This window comes from Syngnathus typhle, linkage group LG8, assembly GCF_033458585.1.
Source record: "Syngnathus typhle isolate RoL2023-S1 ecotype Sweden linkage group LG8, RoL_Styp_1.0, whole genome shotgun sequence".
NCBI classification, from domain to species: Eukaryota; Metazoa; Chordata; class Actinopteri; order Syngnathiformes; family Syngnathidae; genus Syngnathus; species Syngnathus typhle.
In genome coordinates, this window is record NC_083745.1 from 7,554,436 (window position 1) to 7,569,334 (window position 14,899).

The 14,899-nt window shown below is 41.8% G+C and overlaps 4 protein-coding genes across 9 annotated transcripts; 2 read left to right on the forward strand and 2 right to left on the reverse strand.

Moving 5' to 3' along the window:
• The first annotated feature begins 275 nt into the window (after window positions 1-275).
• On the forward strand, window positions 276-2,508 carry LOC133158655 (dual specificity phosphatase 29-like). The gene is made up of 4 exons (XM_061285986.1): window positions 276-422; window positions 657-842; window positions 931-1,154; window positions 1,327-2,508. Exons 2-4 carry the CDS (start codon window positions 664-666, stop codon window positions 1,557-1,559), a joined length of 636 nt encoding a protein of 211 aa, XP_061141970.1. The 5' UTR covers window positions 276-422; window positions 657-663; the 3' UTR covers window positions 1,560-2,508.
• Window positions 1,742-4,602, reverse strand: LOC133158652 (oocyte zinc finger protein XlCOF6.1-like). 4 transcript variants are annotated; one of them, XM_061285977.1, is made up of 3 exons: window positions 4,363-4,602; window positions 3,467-3,614; window positions 1,742-3,256 (listed from the first exon to the last, which is right to left on the reverse strand). In XM_061285977.1, the coding sequence occupies exons 1-3, from the start codon at window positions 4,402-4,404 to the stop codon at window positions 2,055-2,057; spliced, it is 1,392 nt and encodes a 463-aa protein (XP_061141961.1). In that variant the 5' UTR covers window positions 4,405-4,602; the 3' UTR covers window positions 1,742-2,054. The 4 variants fall into 4 exon arrangements, with proteins under 4 accessions (XP_061141961.1, XP_061141965.1, XP_061141963.1 ...); XM_061285981.1 differs by having other exon boundaries at window positions 3,467-3,585; window positions 4,363-4,601; XM_061285979.1 differs by having other exon boundaries at window positions 3,467-3,585; window positions 4,244-4,601.
• Window positions 4,603-4,841: 239 nt separating this feature from the next.
• Window positions 4,842-11,074, reverse strand: LOC133158654 (adenosine kinase-like). 3 transcript variants are annotated; one of them, XM_061285985.1, is made up of 12 exons: window positions 10,886-11,036; window positions 10,123-10,171; window positions 9,334-9,408; window positions 8,745-8,798; window positions 7,688-7,766; window positions 7,426-7,598; window positions 7,223-7,331; window positions 6,831-7,001; window positions 6,229-6,264; window positions 6,030-6,144; window positions 5,859-5,945; window positions 4,842-5,782 (listed from the first exon to the last, which is right to left on the reverse strand). In XM_061285985.1, exons 2-12 carry the CDS (start codon window positions 10,134-10,136, stop codon window positions 5,658-5,660), a joined length of 1,038 nt encoding a protein of 345 aa, XP_061141969.1. In that variant the 5' UTR covers window positions 10,137-10,171; window positions 10,886-11,036; the 3' UTR covers window positions 4,842-5,657. The 3 variants fall into 3 exon arrangements, with proteins under 3 accessions (XP_061141969.1, XP_061141968.1, XP_061141967.1); XM_061285984.1 differs by having other exon boundaries at window positions 10,123-10,303; window positions 10,886-11,035; XM_061285983.1 differs by lacking the exon at window positions 10,123-10,171 and having other exon boundaries at window positions 10,886-11,074.
• A 126-nt stretch (window positions 11,075-11,200) lies between these two features.
• On the forward strand, window positions 11,201-14,872 carry ap3m1 (adaptor related protein complex 3 subunit mu 1). The gene is made up of 10 exons (XM_061285982.1): window positions 11,201-11,498; window positions 11,701-11,766; window positions 12,103-12,380; window positions 12,445-12,616; window positions 12,694-12,831; window positions 12,968-13,053; window positions 13,203-13,336; window positions 13,457-13,664; window positions 13,917-14,061; window positions 14,136-14,872. The coding sequence occupies exons 3-10, from the start codon at window positions 12,108-12,110 to the stop codon at window positions 14,234-14,236; spliced, it is 1,257 nt and encodes a 418-aa protein (XP_061141966.1). The 5' UTR covers window positions 11,201-11,498; window positions 11,701-11,766; window positions 12,103-12,107; the 3' UTR covers window positions 14,237-14,872.
• The last annotated feature ends 27 nt before the right edge of the window (window positions 14,873-14,899 follow it).

The following is a 14,899-nucleotide window of genomic DNA, read 5'->3' on the forward strand; positions in this document are numbered from 1 at the left end:
GCCCTGCTTTTGTCTCCAGTGGGGACTAACCCATTTTACCGCCATCATTATTATCACCACACTAAATATAAAACCCATCAATAGCATCTTACAACTGTGTCATTTGGAGCAGTTCAGGTGTGTAACTTCTCCAGACAGGTTTCAATGAGCTGTCATTGGACCTTACACACTTCCCTATAATCATTTTGCATACCATGTTTCGGACTTGGAAGGTTTCCAGTGACCGCTGGTGTCATTCTATACATGAGGTGTCACAAGGTTCCAAGCAAGTCACGCTGATGGGGAGTCACGGCAGGCAGCGGCCTAAAAATATCACGTGAAACACAAAGAGAGAAAGGTTAGCAGGTGTCTTTATGCCGATTGGGAAGGAAGACAAGTCCTGCTTGGAAACGGATCAGATATTTTGGACAACTATATGACAAGTAAGTAATAGTGGAAGTGGTTTTCTGCTTCATATTCAGCTTTGGACACAACTAAAGCTGATGATCGAACCTTAAGTGGGTTAAATGTTTTGGGCCGTTTGAAATAGTTCCTCTATATGACTAAAAAACATTTAACTGTAAACTAAGTTTAGATCATACTGCACCATTTTTGTACTGCAGTAATTGAGGGATTGATTTTATTATCATATATTACATCTTTTTTGGTGTTTACAGGTGAATCATGTCCTCCGGTACAGTAAAAACAAGAGGAAAGAACCCCTACACAGCTTTTCAAGTGGACCCAAACAGTGATTACATCACACCCGGTACCCTAGATCTGGAGCAGCTTTTCTGGACCGGCACAAGCGTTCAATATGCACACTTCAATCAAGTCTGGCCCAATGTCTTCATTGGGGATGAGTAAGTCTAAGTACTGCTGGAATTATTCTTAAAAACAAGAAAGAAGGGGGGAAAAAAAGACTTAGCTGTATGTGTTGCTTGGGAACAGAAAGACGGCTCTGGAGCGACCTGGTCTGAAGAAATTGGGTATCACGCATGTGTTGAATGCTGCAGAGGGGAAGTACAACAATGTGCTGACTGGCGCAGAGTACTACACAGACATGAACATCCAATATTTTGGAGTGGAGGCCGACGACAAACCCACGTTTGACATCTCCCAGTTCTTCTGCCCGGCGACACAGTTCATCAGCGAGGCACTGAGACAACCACAGAGTAAGGGTACTTCTTGAATGAGTTCATATATATTTTAAGTCTTTAATATTGAATTTAAAGACAACTGAACCTTACTCGTTATGCACAGAATATTTGACAAAAGAAAATCGAATCAAGATTCATCCATCTGCCACAAGCATTCTGTTAGTCTTGTTCTTTTGACGTGTTCCAGACAAGGTGCTGGTGCACTGCGTGATGGGTCGCAGCAGGTCAGCGTCACTGGTTTTGGCCTACCTGATGATGGAGCAAGGCTTAACTGTGGTGGACGCCATCGAGCATGTGAAACAACGCCGTTGCGTCCTGCCCAACCACGGTTTCCTCAAGCAGCTCAGAGCTCTGGACATCACATTGCAAGAACAGAAATTGGGACTAAAAGAGCTAATGACAGAAGATCAACAGTCTTAATTGGGATCCGATTTCAAAATAATTGAATATAAATATCATGAATATAAATAAGAAGGAGCATATGAGGTTGAGACTTCATTGTGAGTACTGTGAAGAAAACAATGAAATGTCTTGATGCATCTCAAGTACATTTTAAAGTGTTATTAGCAAGGCAAAGTAAAACAAAAACTGTTGAAGAAAAATGGGGGGTATCCAACACTTTATTTTTTCATTTTCTTTATCCACATGAACATGAAAAGCTGAACAAAACCCGACTTAAAACTAATTACAGGTAAAAACCACAACTAAAAACAAAATAAACATCAGGTTTAATGAAAAATACAAAACTATTATAATCCTAATCAAAATGTACATACAATAGAATTAGCATTGTTGCATAAAGTCATAAAGTCTGTTCAAATAGAAGGTGAGAACTTCATGTATCACAGCTCATCTCCCCAACACACTTGGAATTCTCAATAGACTCTTCGGCAACTGACTGAGCAGGCAGTAAGATTAGGTGTGGGTTCCTGTGTGCTTGATTAGGCTTACCCTGTGAGAGAATGCTTGACCACAAACTGAGCATGAAAAAGGTTTCTCACCAGTGTGAGTTCTTGTATGATTTATTAAGTTTACCTTCCTTAAAAATCTTTTCCCACAAACTGAGCATGAGAAAGGTTTCTCACCAGTGTGGATTCTTGTGTGCCTTTTTAAGTATCGATTCAGAGAGAATATTTGGCCACAAACTGAGCATGTAAAAGGTTTCTCACCAGTGTGGATTGTTGTGTGCCTTTTTAAGTTTACCTTCACTGAAAATCTTTTCCTACAAACTGAGCATGAAAATGGTTTCTCATTAGTGTGGATTCTTGTGTGCAATTTTAAGTGTGTACTCCGTATAAATCTTTTCCCACAAACTGAGCATGAAAAAGGTTTCTCACCAGTGTGGATCCTTGTATGAGATTTCAAGTGTCCGCTCACTGAAAATCTTTCCCCACAAACTGAGCATGAAAAAGGTTTCTCGCCGGTGTGAGTTCTTGTATGATTTTTTAAGTTTACCTTCACTGAAAATCCTTTCCCGCAAACTGAGCATGAAAAAGGTTTCTCGCCAGTGTGAGTTCTTGTATGACTTTTTAAGCTTGCCTTCGCTGAAAACTCTTTCCCACAAACTGAGCATGAGAAATTTTTCCTGTCAGTGTGAGTTCTTGAGTGCTTTGTTAAGGTTCTCTTCAGACAGAATATTTGGCCACAAATTGTGCATGAAAACTTGTTCTTGGTGTGTTGTTTCGAATTATTGCGATTAGCAAAATAAATTCCACACAGAGAGCATTGCCAGTGTTTGATTTGAGACTCATCAGCAGCAGCAGTAGCAGCAGAAGCATGTGACGACACATCATGACTTTCTGATGGTGGAGCTGCTTGTGATCCACCACAGTGGTCTCCATCACCTTCTCTGGTCATTTGTTGACTTGAGCTGCAGCTTGGAGGCTCCGCCCCTTTGCTCACCTCATGTTGACCCTCATCTAAACTCTTCAAAGAGACACCAGTCAATGGCACCTCTTTATTGCAAGGCCACTCTGGCTCTTCCTCCTCTTTTATGGTGCAAAGAAACTTCTGCTCCATTTCTTCATTGACGTGATGAAGCTCTTTGCCCGCGTCTTTCTCTTTAATGTGAGTGCGCTCTGGCTCTTGCTGCTTAGTACGACAAGCTTCAGTGATGTCTGCAAAAAAAGACAACACACATCGTATCAATGTATATGAACAATGGAAGTTACAGCTGAAGAGAAACTGGTAAGACCTAGACAAGGACTTCTTCAATCTGCCTATCACACATGATTTCGATCGAATTCGACTAAAAATAAACACTGGAAGAGGATTCATAATAGGAAATAGTTCTTTCCTAAGCACGTGAGAGTAAGATGTGTACTAACCTGCTCTGCGTAACACAACATAAGGCTGCAGCCAAAGAGCCTCCAGTCGTTGGTCCTTTTCCTCCACATACTTTGGTGTGGTCCTTGCAAACATTTTCTCGCTGCAATCACTGTCAAGTCTAAGTAGCAACAAACACTTTTTCACACACTGAAACAAAGAGGAAAATACAACCAGTATTTGGTTTAGTCATGAGTAGAAATAACAGAGAGCGTTTCAGTTACATTCTTCATCACTTCTGAACCTGTTAGAGTGGTGCTCACTCTAACTTATTTGCAAGAACCACACGAGAGAGAGAGAGAGTATGTAACAATCACAACACTTGTTCAACAGGTTCTCCCACTCCACTAAAAATCCCTAACATAATAAAAATAGGAGGCACAAATCGTGGGCAAATCGTTGACTGTCAACTTCAACTAGTTACAACGTGTACGTAAAGCGACCCAAATACACGAAACGATATTTCATGTAGATCGGACCTGTTTTTGCAAATGATCACGCGTTATCTTCTGGTAAAGTGCAAAAAGGCATTGAGATTTAAAATCGGGAGCATGGCTGTCTGCAACCATCACTGCTAATCGTCGATTTTGAGTAAATCCACAGTACAGGCAAGAATCAGCATGTGATGATGGCTCATTTGAGACAGAACATTCGTCGAGGATAATCAAGCTAAATATCATAAAGTCGGCACTGCTAAAACCAGCGGGCCGCACTTCCGTATTGTAACCAAGCAGTACTACAAATAACGGCGATAACATGGTAACTAAGTCGTAATTTACCTCTTTCGTCGTTGCGGTTGTAGTGTATCCAATGTTTGCTATTTACCGAAGTTAAATTCCTTGTTTGGCACGCTCAAAAATGCCGAATAAAAAACTCTTGAATCTCTTGACATGTTTACCTGATGCAGTCGTTTACTTCCTGCTGCGTAATGATGTGTCATTTGAGTGAGGTCCCGGATGTCCTCTAGCGAAGGACCGCAGGAAGTTTTGCATTATTCATTCATCATTCATTAATGTTGTTGACCAGCAAACCGACATTACGTGTTCGAAAAACATTTTGTGCACGTACCCAATTAAAAAAGCCCAACTCAAATAGATGTTAATAGCATACTAGCGTGCGCTTGTCGCGCGTGTTTAACACTAGACTAGAGGGACATGTTACGTAACAATGCGCACTCGTGAAACTGAGTCATCCAGCAAATGTTAAAGTTCATTGGATAATGCCACATTGGCAAAACAATGTGGGATCATTTAAAAAGAATTTAATATTAATATAATTAATACAAATAAGAAGCAGCAAATGTCTTAATGCATCTTAAGTACATCTAAAAGTGTTGTTAGCAAGGTAAAGTAAAAAAATAATATTGAAGAAAAATGGTGGATGTCCAACACTTTGTTACATTTTATTTATCCACGTAATACAAAGTCTGGCAAGAAGCAGACAAAAGGATCACTTGAGGCATCATGAACATCATTGAATGAGATTGTACATCAAAGATTTAAAAACAATTAGAAAAGGAAGACTACACCACTGTGCTTCATCAGAAATTGTCAAATGTGTATTCAAGTATTGATTAATCCAAATCAAACTGAAGCAGTAAAATCAAGATCTTATCACAATGTGATAAACTGGCATTTATGTCAAATTTAACAAAGCTGTGTGTTGACGTACTTGGGGAGGAAAAAAAACAAATGACACCATTAGAATGGCCATTCACACAATGCACTCTATTTGAAAATGTTTAACGTCTCAGCTCTATATTTTTGTGGCCATTGGCTTTGGCACTTATTAATTCATGCATTTGAAAAAAACAATAGTGCTCATTAACTGGCCTAAACAAGTCACACACAAGTGACAAAACATGAAAACAAACCAATCAGTCGAGTATGGCGTCCTCAACTTGACAGTTCTGATGTCAAAAAAAGCAGTCTTGTTTTTGGCCCAAATTATAAATATCATAATTTGATGACTTTGCATTTTTTTATGACTGACAAATCCCTCCGAATAATTCCTGCAGCGCCACCAGGCACAGGTAAATAAGACATGCTAATGTGAGGTGGCACAAAATAGATCAAATGGCACATTTAAAAAAAAAAAAAAAAAAGAAGATACATTTATCTGGGAGGAAGCACCGGGATAAAAACACTGACCAGGGGTGACATCTTGTCTCAAATGAAACAAAACATCAATGCATCAAACAAAATTTGGCTTTTCGGGGAACGTGCAACCCGATCTTCTAATGACGACATTGGCAGCGTAGTGAGCCGCTCTGACGCATTGGTCCAGCGGTTTTTCTCGGACCAGCCCAGACAAGAAACCTGTGAAACGTTAGAAAACCTTTTCAAACTCAATGAAGGCCAACAAAACAAAGAAGCAACCGTTGTAATCGCTCACCTCCGACAAAGGCGTCACCAGCACCGTTTGTGTCCACCAGGTCTTTGGGATCAATTGGCATCACTGGGAAGGTCTCAATTTTGTCACCTGAACACAAAAAGGGAAAAGGATGACACATTAAACACAGACTACTTTTATTTGAGATGGGGAAAATGGGAATGCAAATGTTACCGAGAGCCATCACGGTTTCCTCCTTCCCCTGAGTAAAGACAACAATTCTTTGTCTTTTGCTGTTGACTTTGGACAGAGCCTGTATTTTCTTGGCAATCTCCTTAATGTCTTTGGTCTGCACAGACGTGACCGCATGATGCATGTTTTAAACAAAATGCATAAATGTGCAGCAGAGAATGCAAGAGGGACATTGAATCACCTCAAAAGCTTGTTCTTTCGCAAATGCGGCAGCCTCCTGTAGAATGGAATCAAAACAAAAATTACCGTTTAGGGAATATTTGTTGCTCCCTGAATACCAGGGGTGGGATAAAATATCCCCAATGAGCATTTCCATTACTAAACATTCCTTAAGTTTTTTTTTTTTTTCATTTATGTCCCTTTTTTGGCATAAAGTCACTGTAAAGTCCGATTGTGAGGGAAAAATAAAATGACTTGCTGAAGAGGCGACAATTTGCCAAAAGACACACCAGCTGGCCTAAAACAGGAATGGAGACATTTTGTGGACTGATGAAAGCAAGATTGCTTTTTTGGAGACTTGGAAGAGCTACAGACAGTTTGTCGGAAGAAAGTAAACAGAGTTTTCTTTTTTTGTAGTGCTGGAACTATTTATGGCTTACCAGGAGCCAGTGTGAATGCATTTAAAGAGATATCCTGAAGATAGAAACAATGACACCACCATGGAATCCCAATTTCCAGATCTTAAAAGAAAAGTCGTGGTGTTAAAATAAAAAGCCTAACCCCAAGAAATATCAAATGCAGTGGAACGCTGTGCTGGAACAACAAGCTGAAAACCTGCTTTACCGTCTCGTTGCCGAAGAGCACGTCCACGTAGGGCAACAGTTGCACCAGGTGGTCCTTGAAGAACTGACAGATGAAGGGTGCTGACAGGTTCATACAGAACAGTTTGTTATTTTCTGATGCGTGCTTGGCCACTTTCAGCATGGACTCCAAAGACACTGTGACAAAGAAACCCTGCAAGAAAGAAGAAGAAGGAAAAAAAATAAAATAAACATTACATGTGGATCAACCTTTGAGCCAAGGCACATTGGAAAAGCACGCCACTAAACAAAAAGTATCTATATTGATCTTGTCTCAGTTCATTATCAAATTTACTTCATGTGAAGTCTCCGAGCCCTTTTAAATGAATGTTCTTGCTAATGAATTCCAATGTTGGTCATGATGGTGGTACTCACAGCAATATAACAAACTTTAGCCTTTTCCACCAACTTCCAATTTTCTTCTAGGTCCAGATGTTTCTCCTTCTTATAACAGTTAGCGGCAGCCAGGTTAGCGACCAACGATCTTAAAGAAAGAGGGAAACACTCGGGATCAACAATTCATGTATTACTGTATATATTTTAAGGAAACTAAACGCTTACGTGTGTGTGTACCTTACCGATTTGCTCCGGTGATGCACGCTGCACATGTGCCCGTGGGCTCCTGGTCTTGCTCGTAGTAATGGGCATCAATGTGGGCTTCCTCTGCCTTCTTCTTCAAGATCTCCCCAAACTTGTCCTTACCGATGCATCCAAAGAAGGTGCCCACTTTGTGAGGTTCCTGGATCAGCCACTGCACGCAGTGACAGCACAGATTACGACTCCACCTTAAATAAAGGACTGCGGTGATGTCGCAGAACCACAACGCCGGCGACTACTAACCTGAGCAATCTTTATGGAGTTCTGTGTGGCTCCCCCTGCATGGTATTCAGCTTTGAACTTATTCACTAGCTCATCAAACCTTCATGGGGGCAAAGAAATAAAAAGGAAAACCTATGTGGCACTTGATTATTCAAATGTTGCACTTGGCAAGCTGATTTAACCAATTATAAGCTGTTTTCAGATTCACCCTCAAATTGTCCTAAAAGTGTATGATGGGTGGTTTCTCCAAAAAAGTCATGCCAATATACAGTACAATCGCCTATTTCAGAGTAGGCGATGCCCTCTAGCGGCCGAGGATTGTATTACACCACAGCAGGACCAAGTGTTCTGGTGGTTTGTCCCAGACTGTGGGCAGGACGACTGCTGTTAAATGTACTGAGACGGAGCCAGATGTTGCAGCATGGAACTTTCTGACTAGTCTTGCTTGCTTGCTTAATGCAGGGGAACAAAGAGTCATCCTGCAAGAGCTGATCAGGGTAAAAATGAATGGGAGTCTTAGTAATTTTCCACCTTCATTGTGTAAAATGCAAAAGATAGCATTATGCTCTGATGCAGTTCTTGTGTGGAATACGTGCGTGTGTGCCCTTTCCCCCCCACAGATGTCTGCACTGCAATGACTTCTGACCCCTTTTTCATCTTGTCATCTTGCATAAGCACTGTCACATAGGTCGTGTTTTTCATTTTCGTTTCTCCTTGGTGATATTTTCCAAACCACTAAGTCTGCCTTGTAAGTCAATAACTGTGTCGTGTGACCGCACACCTCCTTGATGAGTAACTACAGCGAGCTTGCATGCACAACTTTATCTCCTGCTGTTTGCTTTGTGGCTCTGGTCTCACAGGAACTGGGAGGTGAAGAGTCCCGCTCTGCTATTGGCTCACACACATTTGCTGCGCCAGATCCACTATTGCTGTTCTATAACCAAAGAGACTTCAACGCAGGCTGTTTTGACCGGTCCGTTCCAGCCTCGAAAGGACCCATCAGAATGTAGATGGAACAGCGAGAGGCGTGCACGTGACGTAAAATAGTCAATATTCAACAAGGGAGAGAAATACGCACAGGGCTTTGTGTTTGTCCTCAGCCAGGATTTGGTCATTGGGCTTCAGTGTGTATCTAGAAATTAAAGAGCACGTCATTAAAATTCATTCGGAAAAAAATACATGACAGCCTTCTGGTTTCTCTTTGTAAGGACAGCAAACGCACTATTTGGTCTAGAAAACGTTGATGCCCGAGGCACAGTTTCATTTCTGCTTTATGGGAAGAGAGAGGTTGAACTGGATCATGTGGTTGCCTGTTTTAAGTCAACTTCCAGCCTTTACGTAAGGGGCCTTCAAACAAGGGGCCTTCCTTGCAGGCAGAGTGGACTCTGAACTGGAAGCCACATGAGCACTTTGTCCTGGTCACTTCAGTGCAACGTGGACATTACTGGAAACGGCCAGTTATTGCAGAGTATACAAAGTCAATGGGAGAAGTAAATAAACTGATTGGCAGGTGCCAACTCATATCAGGAACTCAAATAGTTTTTATCTGCCCATAGGTTTAACAGAAAAAAAAAAAAACTGTTGTTTCTGCAATAGAAGCTGCCAATTAGTAAGTGGTGCATCTTAGACCCTCAGAAATAAACAATTTGAATTGTTGTTGAACTTACTTCTCCAGGAAGTCTTTGTCCACCACAGCACAAATGTCCAGCAAGGGATTCCCCATCCCAAAGAGTGAATTAGGGCTGCAACAATAAGTGTAAGAGAATTTAGCCATCTTGAGATTAAAAGTGGCGTAGTGCTTGTTTACTTTCTCCAAGTCTGCTCTAGATAAATTTATAAGTGGAATACGTGCAACTTGAATTTATTCACACTTCATTTGAACGATTACGAAAAATCTGCACAAAAAAAGGAGAAATGGTGCACGCCTACTGGTTTGTAATTGTATAAAGAGCGAACACAGTCATCCATGTGTGTGATAGCATTAAGATGGCACCGGCTGGATTGTGGGTTGTTTCTCCAGGGTGACACAGCACTTGGAAAATTTCCTAAACGCAGTAAGGAGGACTGAATGGTATTAGTGAGGAAAACACCTGCAGTCAAAGGCCATGTGTTTCCATTTGCAAGAGCTCACTGATATGGACCCGCACGCAATCTGTTTTCGACCCCTAGGCCTTATGTCAGTGAAAAACATGCACAAGCGATCGGCTGTCACGTAACTTTTTGCTTTCCTAATCCACAAAATCTTGCAGTCCAGAGTAGACTAAATCCTCATGCCTCCCTTGGGTAACATTGAAAAAGCACACTTGTGAATTCTAAAGGGAATGCATGGATTCCACGACCACATCTCAACTATCTTGTCCTAAAATACATACAGCTTCCTTTTATGCAAGTCAGATTACATCTGTGTAGCCAATTACTCAAGCATTACATTAATCCTTTTTCCAATGGAGACTTACCTTAATGCAGACATCTCTCTCTGTGTCTGTCTGTGTGGGTGCAAGAAACCTGTTGAGCAAGCTACATAAGAAAGGAGCAAATAATCCTCAAACTGCTCAATTTCAGCACAAACGTGTGACAGATCGATGCTCCCCCTGCATCCCCAGCTCCTCCTCCTCCTACTGGTTGACTGGTGGGCATCTAAAGGAGGAAGGGCCACGACACTCGCTCTTAGCCTGGCTATTGGCTGGGTTTGCCTCAACACATCTCTTGTGAAACACACTTCCAAGTTCGTGAGAGGCGTGCAGATAAACGCTTCAAAGGAGCTGGATTAAAAGCGTGAAGAATCGCATCACGGTGCGTTCAAGTGCAACAGGGGGGGAAACTGGGTACCAAACAGAGGCTTGCCGAGGTCACGTGACTGCCGTGCCATGCATGTGGTGGTTAGTTCAGGTGTCAGCCCAACAAATCTGGCAACGGGACAGCAATTCACTGACGAGGGGTGAACTATTTATTTCTACATACCAAGGGTCACCTTGAACAGGCAATGGCAACTCATAGGACAATAGAACACGTTTTAATGGCACTACTCGAAGAAGATTGGATTGCAACTTTAGTACACATTTTAATCCATTTTTCAAAGTAGTTATTACAATTAGGTTCCACAACACGCTGACCCCATTCATCCTCGTCTGTGCAAACAAAAATCCGGCTGCAAGCGAACCTCACATATTTTAATAATAAACAATGACGCGCATTTCCAAACTCCAGGACTGTGATCACCTTAATTTCACGGGAGACCTTTCGGCTACAGAGCCAGTCTTCTCTTCCGCGGAAATTTTAGGTTTCTTGGCTTTGGGTTCGTCGGAAGAGGCCATCGTTGGTCAAGCGAGTCACGTTGCGTTTACCTTCTTACCGGGGAGACATCGTGCAGGTATCCTGCTGCTAATAAACATGTATATTTATTCACCCTGATTGAAGGCTCGCAGGCGCCAAAGCAGGGCGGTCCAAGAAGCCTCCACCAATCACATGCGACATTTAACGACCAAATTAGCGTCATTAAAAATAAAAAAATTAACCAACTTATTTTTTGAATGTCACTATTCTAAAACGAAGATTTAAACGCGGGCGAATGAGGAAAAGGAGGAACTTGCCCAAATCTGAAATGCGTTTGAACTGTATTTCAGATTTTATGCAATACCAAGTTTCGACACTTCCGTTGAAGGTTATCTATATTTAAGATTCCAAGTTAATTATTCGCCACAAAGCAGGCGGATGCGGCAATAATATACATTTAACGTAAAAATCCTTCCACGACATCAGTGTGTTTTACTTATTTCTGACACCTCAGCGTCTAGAAAGTTTATTTACAAAAGTCCTGAAAGACGACAGTGAGGTAACGTAAACGAAACTTAGGTTAGCTGCCTTTAAATCTGCCTGATGAAAAGGGTTTAACGCTTGCCTCTCAAAACACAAACCCACATACATTCGAACATTATTATTTGGGGGGTTAAAACATACAGATAATTACTTGTAGTTCCTTTAATTTTCTGGCATAAAATAATATCTCAAGTTGGGTATGCGTTTCGTTGGCTCAGGCAGCCACTCGGCTTTTCCTGTCTAGTGGCAACATCACAACTTGTCGACTAAACCGGAGTCAGTAGGTAAAAGTTAAAATATTTTACCGAACTTTTTTATTAATAAGCTTTTCTCTGTATGTAATGTTGTGTCATATTATTGTATACCTTTAACATTCATTGTATATATTGCCGATCCCAAAAGATGCAAGTTCGGGAAGTGTTTGAAGTAAACTGTTGACTGAGTTGTTCAGATTTTCATTCAATGTGATTATGTGACACTTTTCTTTATGACACCATCTGTTTTGAACCAATATGGAAAACAGAATACTAATTTTGTCTAAATGCTTTAAAAGTACTGACGTGCGTCATTGTAACCCTGCTTTGTTGACAACAACAACAACAATAACCTTATTGTTTCAGCTGAGATGATCCACAGTGTGTTCCTCATTAATTACACGGGAGACATCTTCCTGGAGAAACACTGGAAGAGCGTCATCAACCGTAGTGTGTGCGACTATTTCTTCGAAGCTAAGGAAAAGGCACTGGAGCCTGAGAATGTGCCTCCCATCCTGCAGACCCCCCACCACTATCTCATTAATATATACAGAGGGAAGCTCTTCTTCCTCGCTGTCATCCAGACTGAAGTGCCTCCACTGTTTGTCATTGAATTCCTGCACAGGGTTGCAGAGACACTTCAGGTAAGAGGTAGACACACGTTTCCAGGATATACACCAAATCCTCAAATGATTTTGCATACAACAGGACTACTTTGGCGAATGCTCCGAAAGCGTGATCAAAGACAACCTGGTGACGGTGTACGAAATCCTCGAAGAGATGCTGGACAACGGTTTTCCGCTGGCAACTGAGTCCAACGTCCTGAAGGAGATGATCAGACCTCCCACCATTCTTCGATCAGTCGTCAATACTCTCACAGGTAAATAGATGGCGGATGATGTTTACTTGATCTCAAAATGTGCGTGAATACGGTCCAAAACTTGTGTTTCTTCTCAGGGGGAAGCAATCTTGGAGACACGCTTCCCACGGGCCAGTTGTCCAATATTCCCTGGAGGCGCGTGGGTGTGAAATACACCAACAATGAAGCATACTTTGACGTCATTGAGGAAATAGATGCCATTTTGGACAAATCAGGTTTGTAGATGGTCCCTACTGAGACATCCACTGTCGACTGAGCAACACAAATAAAAATGGATGGATGGATGAGTCCACACTGTCACTGTCACATGTCATGTAAGGTCCATTTTAATAAACTGTGCTTTTTGTTCAGGTTCCACAGTGTTTGCAGAGATTCAAGGTGTGATTGAAGCCTGCGTCAGACTCACAGGGATGCCCGACCTCACGCTGTCCTTTATGGTGAGCGCTCAGCTTTAATAGATACAGTACAATGGTGCCTTGACTTAAAAATGAAAATGCCAATATAAGAACAACAGTTTGTGTCATGATTATATGCATTCATTTAACGGTTTGCAAATGATCCCACATTTTTGCTTTATGAATTGAAGAATCCCCGTCTCCTGGACGACGTCAGCTTTCACCCTTGCGTCCGTTTCAAGCGCTGGGAATCGGAGCGCGTCCTCTCTTTCATCCCGCCCGACGGCAACTTTACCCTCATGACTTATCACGTCAGCTCACAAAAGTAAGCGCAGACAATACTGAATAACTTCACCTCTCGCTGTTTGTCTCCATCTTACTTATTCCAAAAAGCCTTCAATATCCTTTTGGGATCATCTTAACCAACCGCCGTTGCCTTCCCCAGTCTTGTCACCATTCCGGTTTACGTGAAGCAGAACATCAGCTTTATGGAGACAGGCCCTTGCGGCCGTCTGGACATCACAATCGGACCCAAGCAGACGATGGGGAAGACGGTGGAGGGACTGCTGGTCACCATCCACATGCCCAAAACTGTGCTCAATGCCAACCTCACTGCCACGCAGGGGAACTACACGTATGACCTCGCCACCAAGGTGAATGCCCATTCAGCTCATAAGATGCCATACGTTCGTGTCTTGCCGATAAATCAGGGACTGAGGAGTCATTATATACCACTCACTCAGAAAAGTACAATGGATGTCTTTTACCACCATCATCCAACCTGACTTTACGTATCATTAACAAAGTACGGTACTTTATATCCTGCTCACTTAAAAATGCGGTTCCTTCGCTACGACATAGCTTTAGTTGTGTTACTAAAAGCACCCATGCGTGCTTTTGTGTAGGTCTTGGTGTGGGACGTGGGCAAACTAAACCCCCAGAAGCTTCCAAACCTGCGAGGCAGCCTGAGCGTGCAATCGGGTGCTCCAAAACCGGAGGAGAACCCCTCGCTCAACATTGACATGAAAATTCAGCAGCTAGCCATATCAGGTGATACAAATAACGGGTCAGCGTCACAATGTGTTGTTCCAATAATGAACACAATGAACATTTGTTCCCTGCAGGTCTGAAGGTGAACCGTCTGGACATGTATGGGGAGAAGTACAAACCCTTTAAAGGGGTCAAATACCTCACGAAAGCTGGGAAATTCCAAGTGAGGACCTGACTCAGTCACCGCTCGACAGTCGTGCTCCAGACTCGACGCTCCAAATCTATCCAAACCTCACAGCATTGTTCACAAATTATTTTGCATTTGAACAATTATTTATTAAATCCATATTATGGCATTACAGGCTCTGTACATAAAAGTGGCTTATTTGTAGCCTCTAAAGGGAAGCCTTAGTTATGATAATAACAATATTAATACTATAAATCACCTTGCTATGTGACTAATTCCTCCGAATGTGTTTTTTCTTAAGGGAATGTGTTGCTTTGTAAATGAGCCCACACAATCATTCTTAAAATATTGCTTGCACGTTGCCTTTCTGTTCATCATTGTTTTCTACTTATATTGTGAAAAACTACGCAATGCCTTAGTACACCTTGGAAATGTGGCCTTGTAAGGTGCTTCCTTCAGGACTGGAAAGCAATCTATTTTATGGCACAGTTATCTGCTAACTATTCTGACAGGTACTCATTGGCTGTGGAGAAGACCGACTTAGAAATATGCACAATCTTTATGTGGTCTTGAATGCAACTTTCTATCTTACTTATTCTTGCTTTTGCACAAGCCTTTCTCTGTGAAAAAAAAGTTCACTATCAGTCGAAGTGCACAAGAGGTATTATAAAAACATATAACGTACTCTACTCGTGTGATTTTTTTTTTTAC

What these genes read in the sequence shown, in the direction of transcription:
- ap3m1 (XM_061285982.1), top strand. Translation starts at nt 12,108, where the DNA reads ATGATCCACAGTGTGTTCCTCATTAATTACACGGGAGACATCTTCCTG. An exon ending in TGCCATTTTGGACAAATCAG is followed by an intron (nt 12,832 to 12,967) that starts GTTTGTAGATGG and finishes CTTTTTGTTCAG; the next exon opens with GTTCCACAGTGTTTGCAGAG. An exon ending in CGTATGACCTCGCCACCAAG is followed by an intron (nt 13,665 to 13,916) that starts GTGAATGCCCAT and finishes GCTTTTGTGTAG; the next exon opens with GTCTTGGTGTGGGACGTGGG.
- LOC133158652 (XM_061285977.1), bottom strand. Translation starts at nt 4,404, where the DNA reads ATGACACATCATTACGCAGCAGGAAGTAAACGACTGCATCAG. An exon ending in GAAGTAAACGACTGCATCAG is followed by an intron (nt 3,615 to 4,362) that starts GTAAACATGTCA and finishes TCTTTGTTTCAG; the next exon opens with TGTGTGAAAAAGTGTTTGTT. An exon ending in TGTTGTGTTACGCAGAGCAG is followed by an intron (nt 3,257 to 3,466) that starts GTTAGTACACAT and finishes CTTTTTTTGCAG; the next exon opens with ACATCACTGAAGCTTGTCGT.
- LOC133158654 (XM_061285983.1), bottom strand. Translation starts at nt 10,980, where the DNA reads ATGGCCTCTTCCGACGAACCCAAAGCCAAGAAACCTAAAATTTCCGCG. An exon ending in GACAAAGACTTCCTGGAGAA is followed by an intron (nt 8,799 to 9,333) that starts GTAAGTTCAACA and finishes TTTAATTTCTAG; the next exon opens with ATACACACTGAAGCCCAATG. An exon ending in GGAAACCGTGATGGCTCTCG is followed by an intron (nt 5,946 to 6,029) that starts GTAACATTTGCA and finishes TTTTGTGTTCAG; the next exon opens with GTGACAAAATTGAGACCTTC.
- LOC133158655 (XM_061285986.1), top strand. Translation starts at nt 664, where the DNA reads ATGTCCTCCGGTACAGTAAAAACAAGAGGAAAGAACCCCTACACAGCT. An exon ending in AATGTCTTCATTGGGGATGA is followed by an intron (nt 843 to 930) that starts GTAAGTCTAAGT and finishes GCTTGGGAACAG; the next exon opens with AAAGACGGCTCTGGAGCGAC. An exon ending in GGCACTGAGACAACCACAGA is followed by an intron (nt 1,155 to 1,326) that starts GTAAGGGTACTT and finishes GACGTGTTCCAG; the next exon opens with ACAAGGTGCTGGTGCACTGC.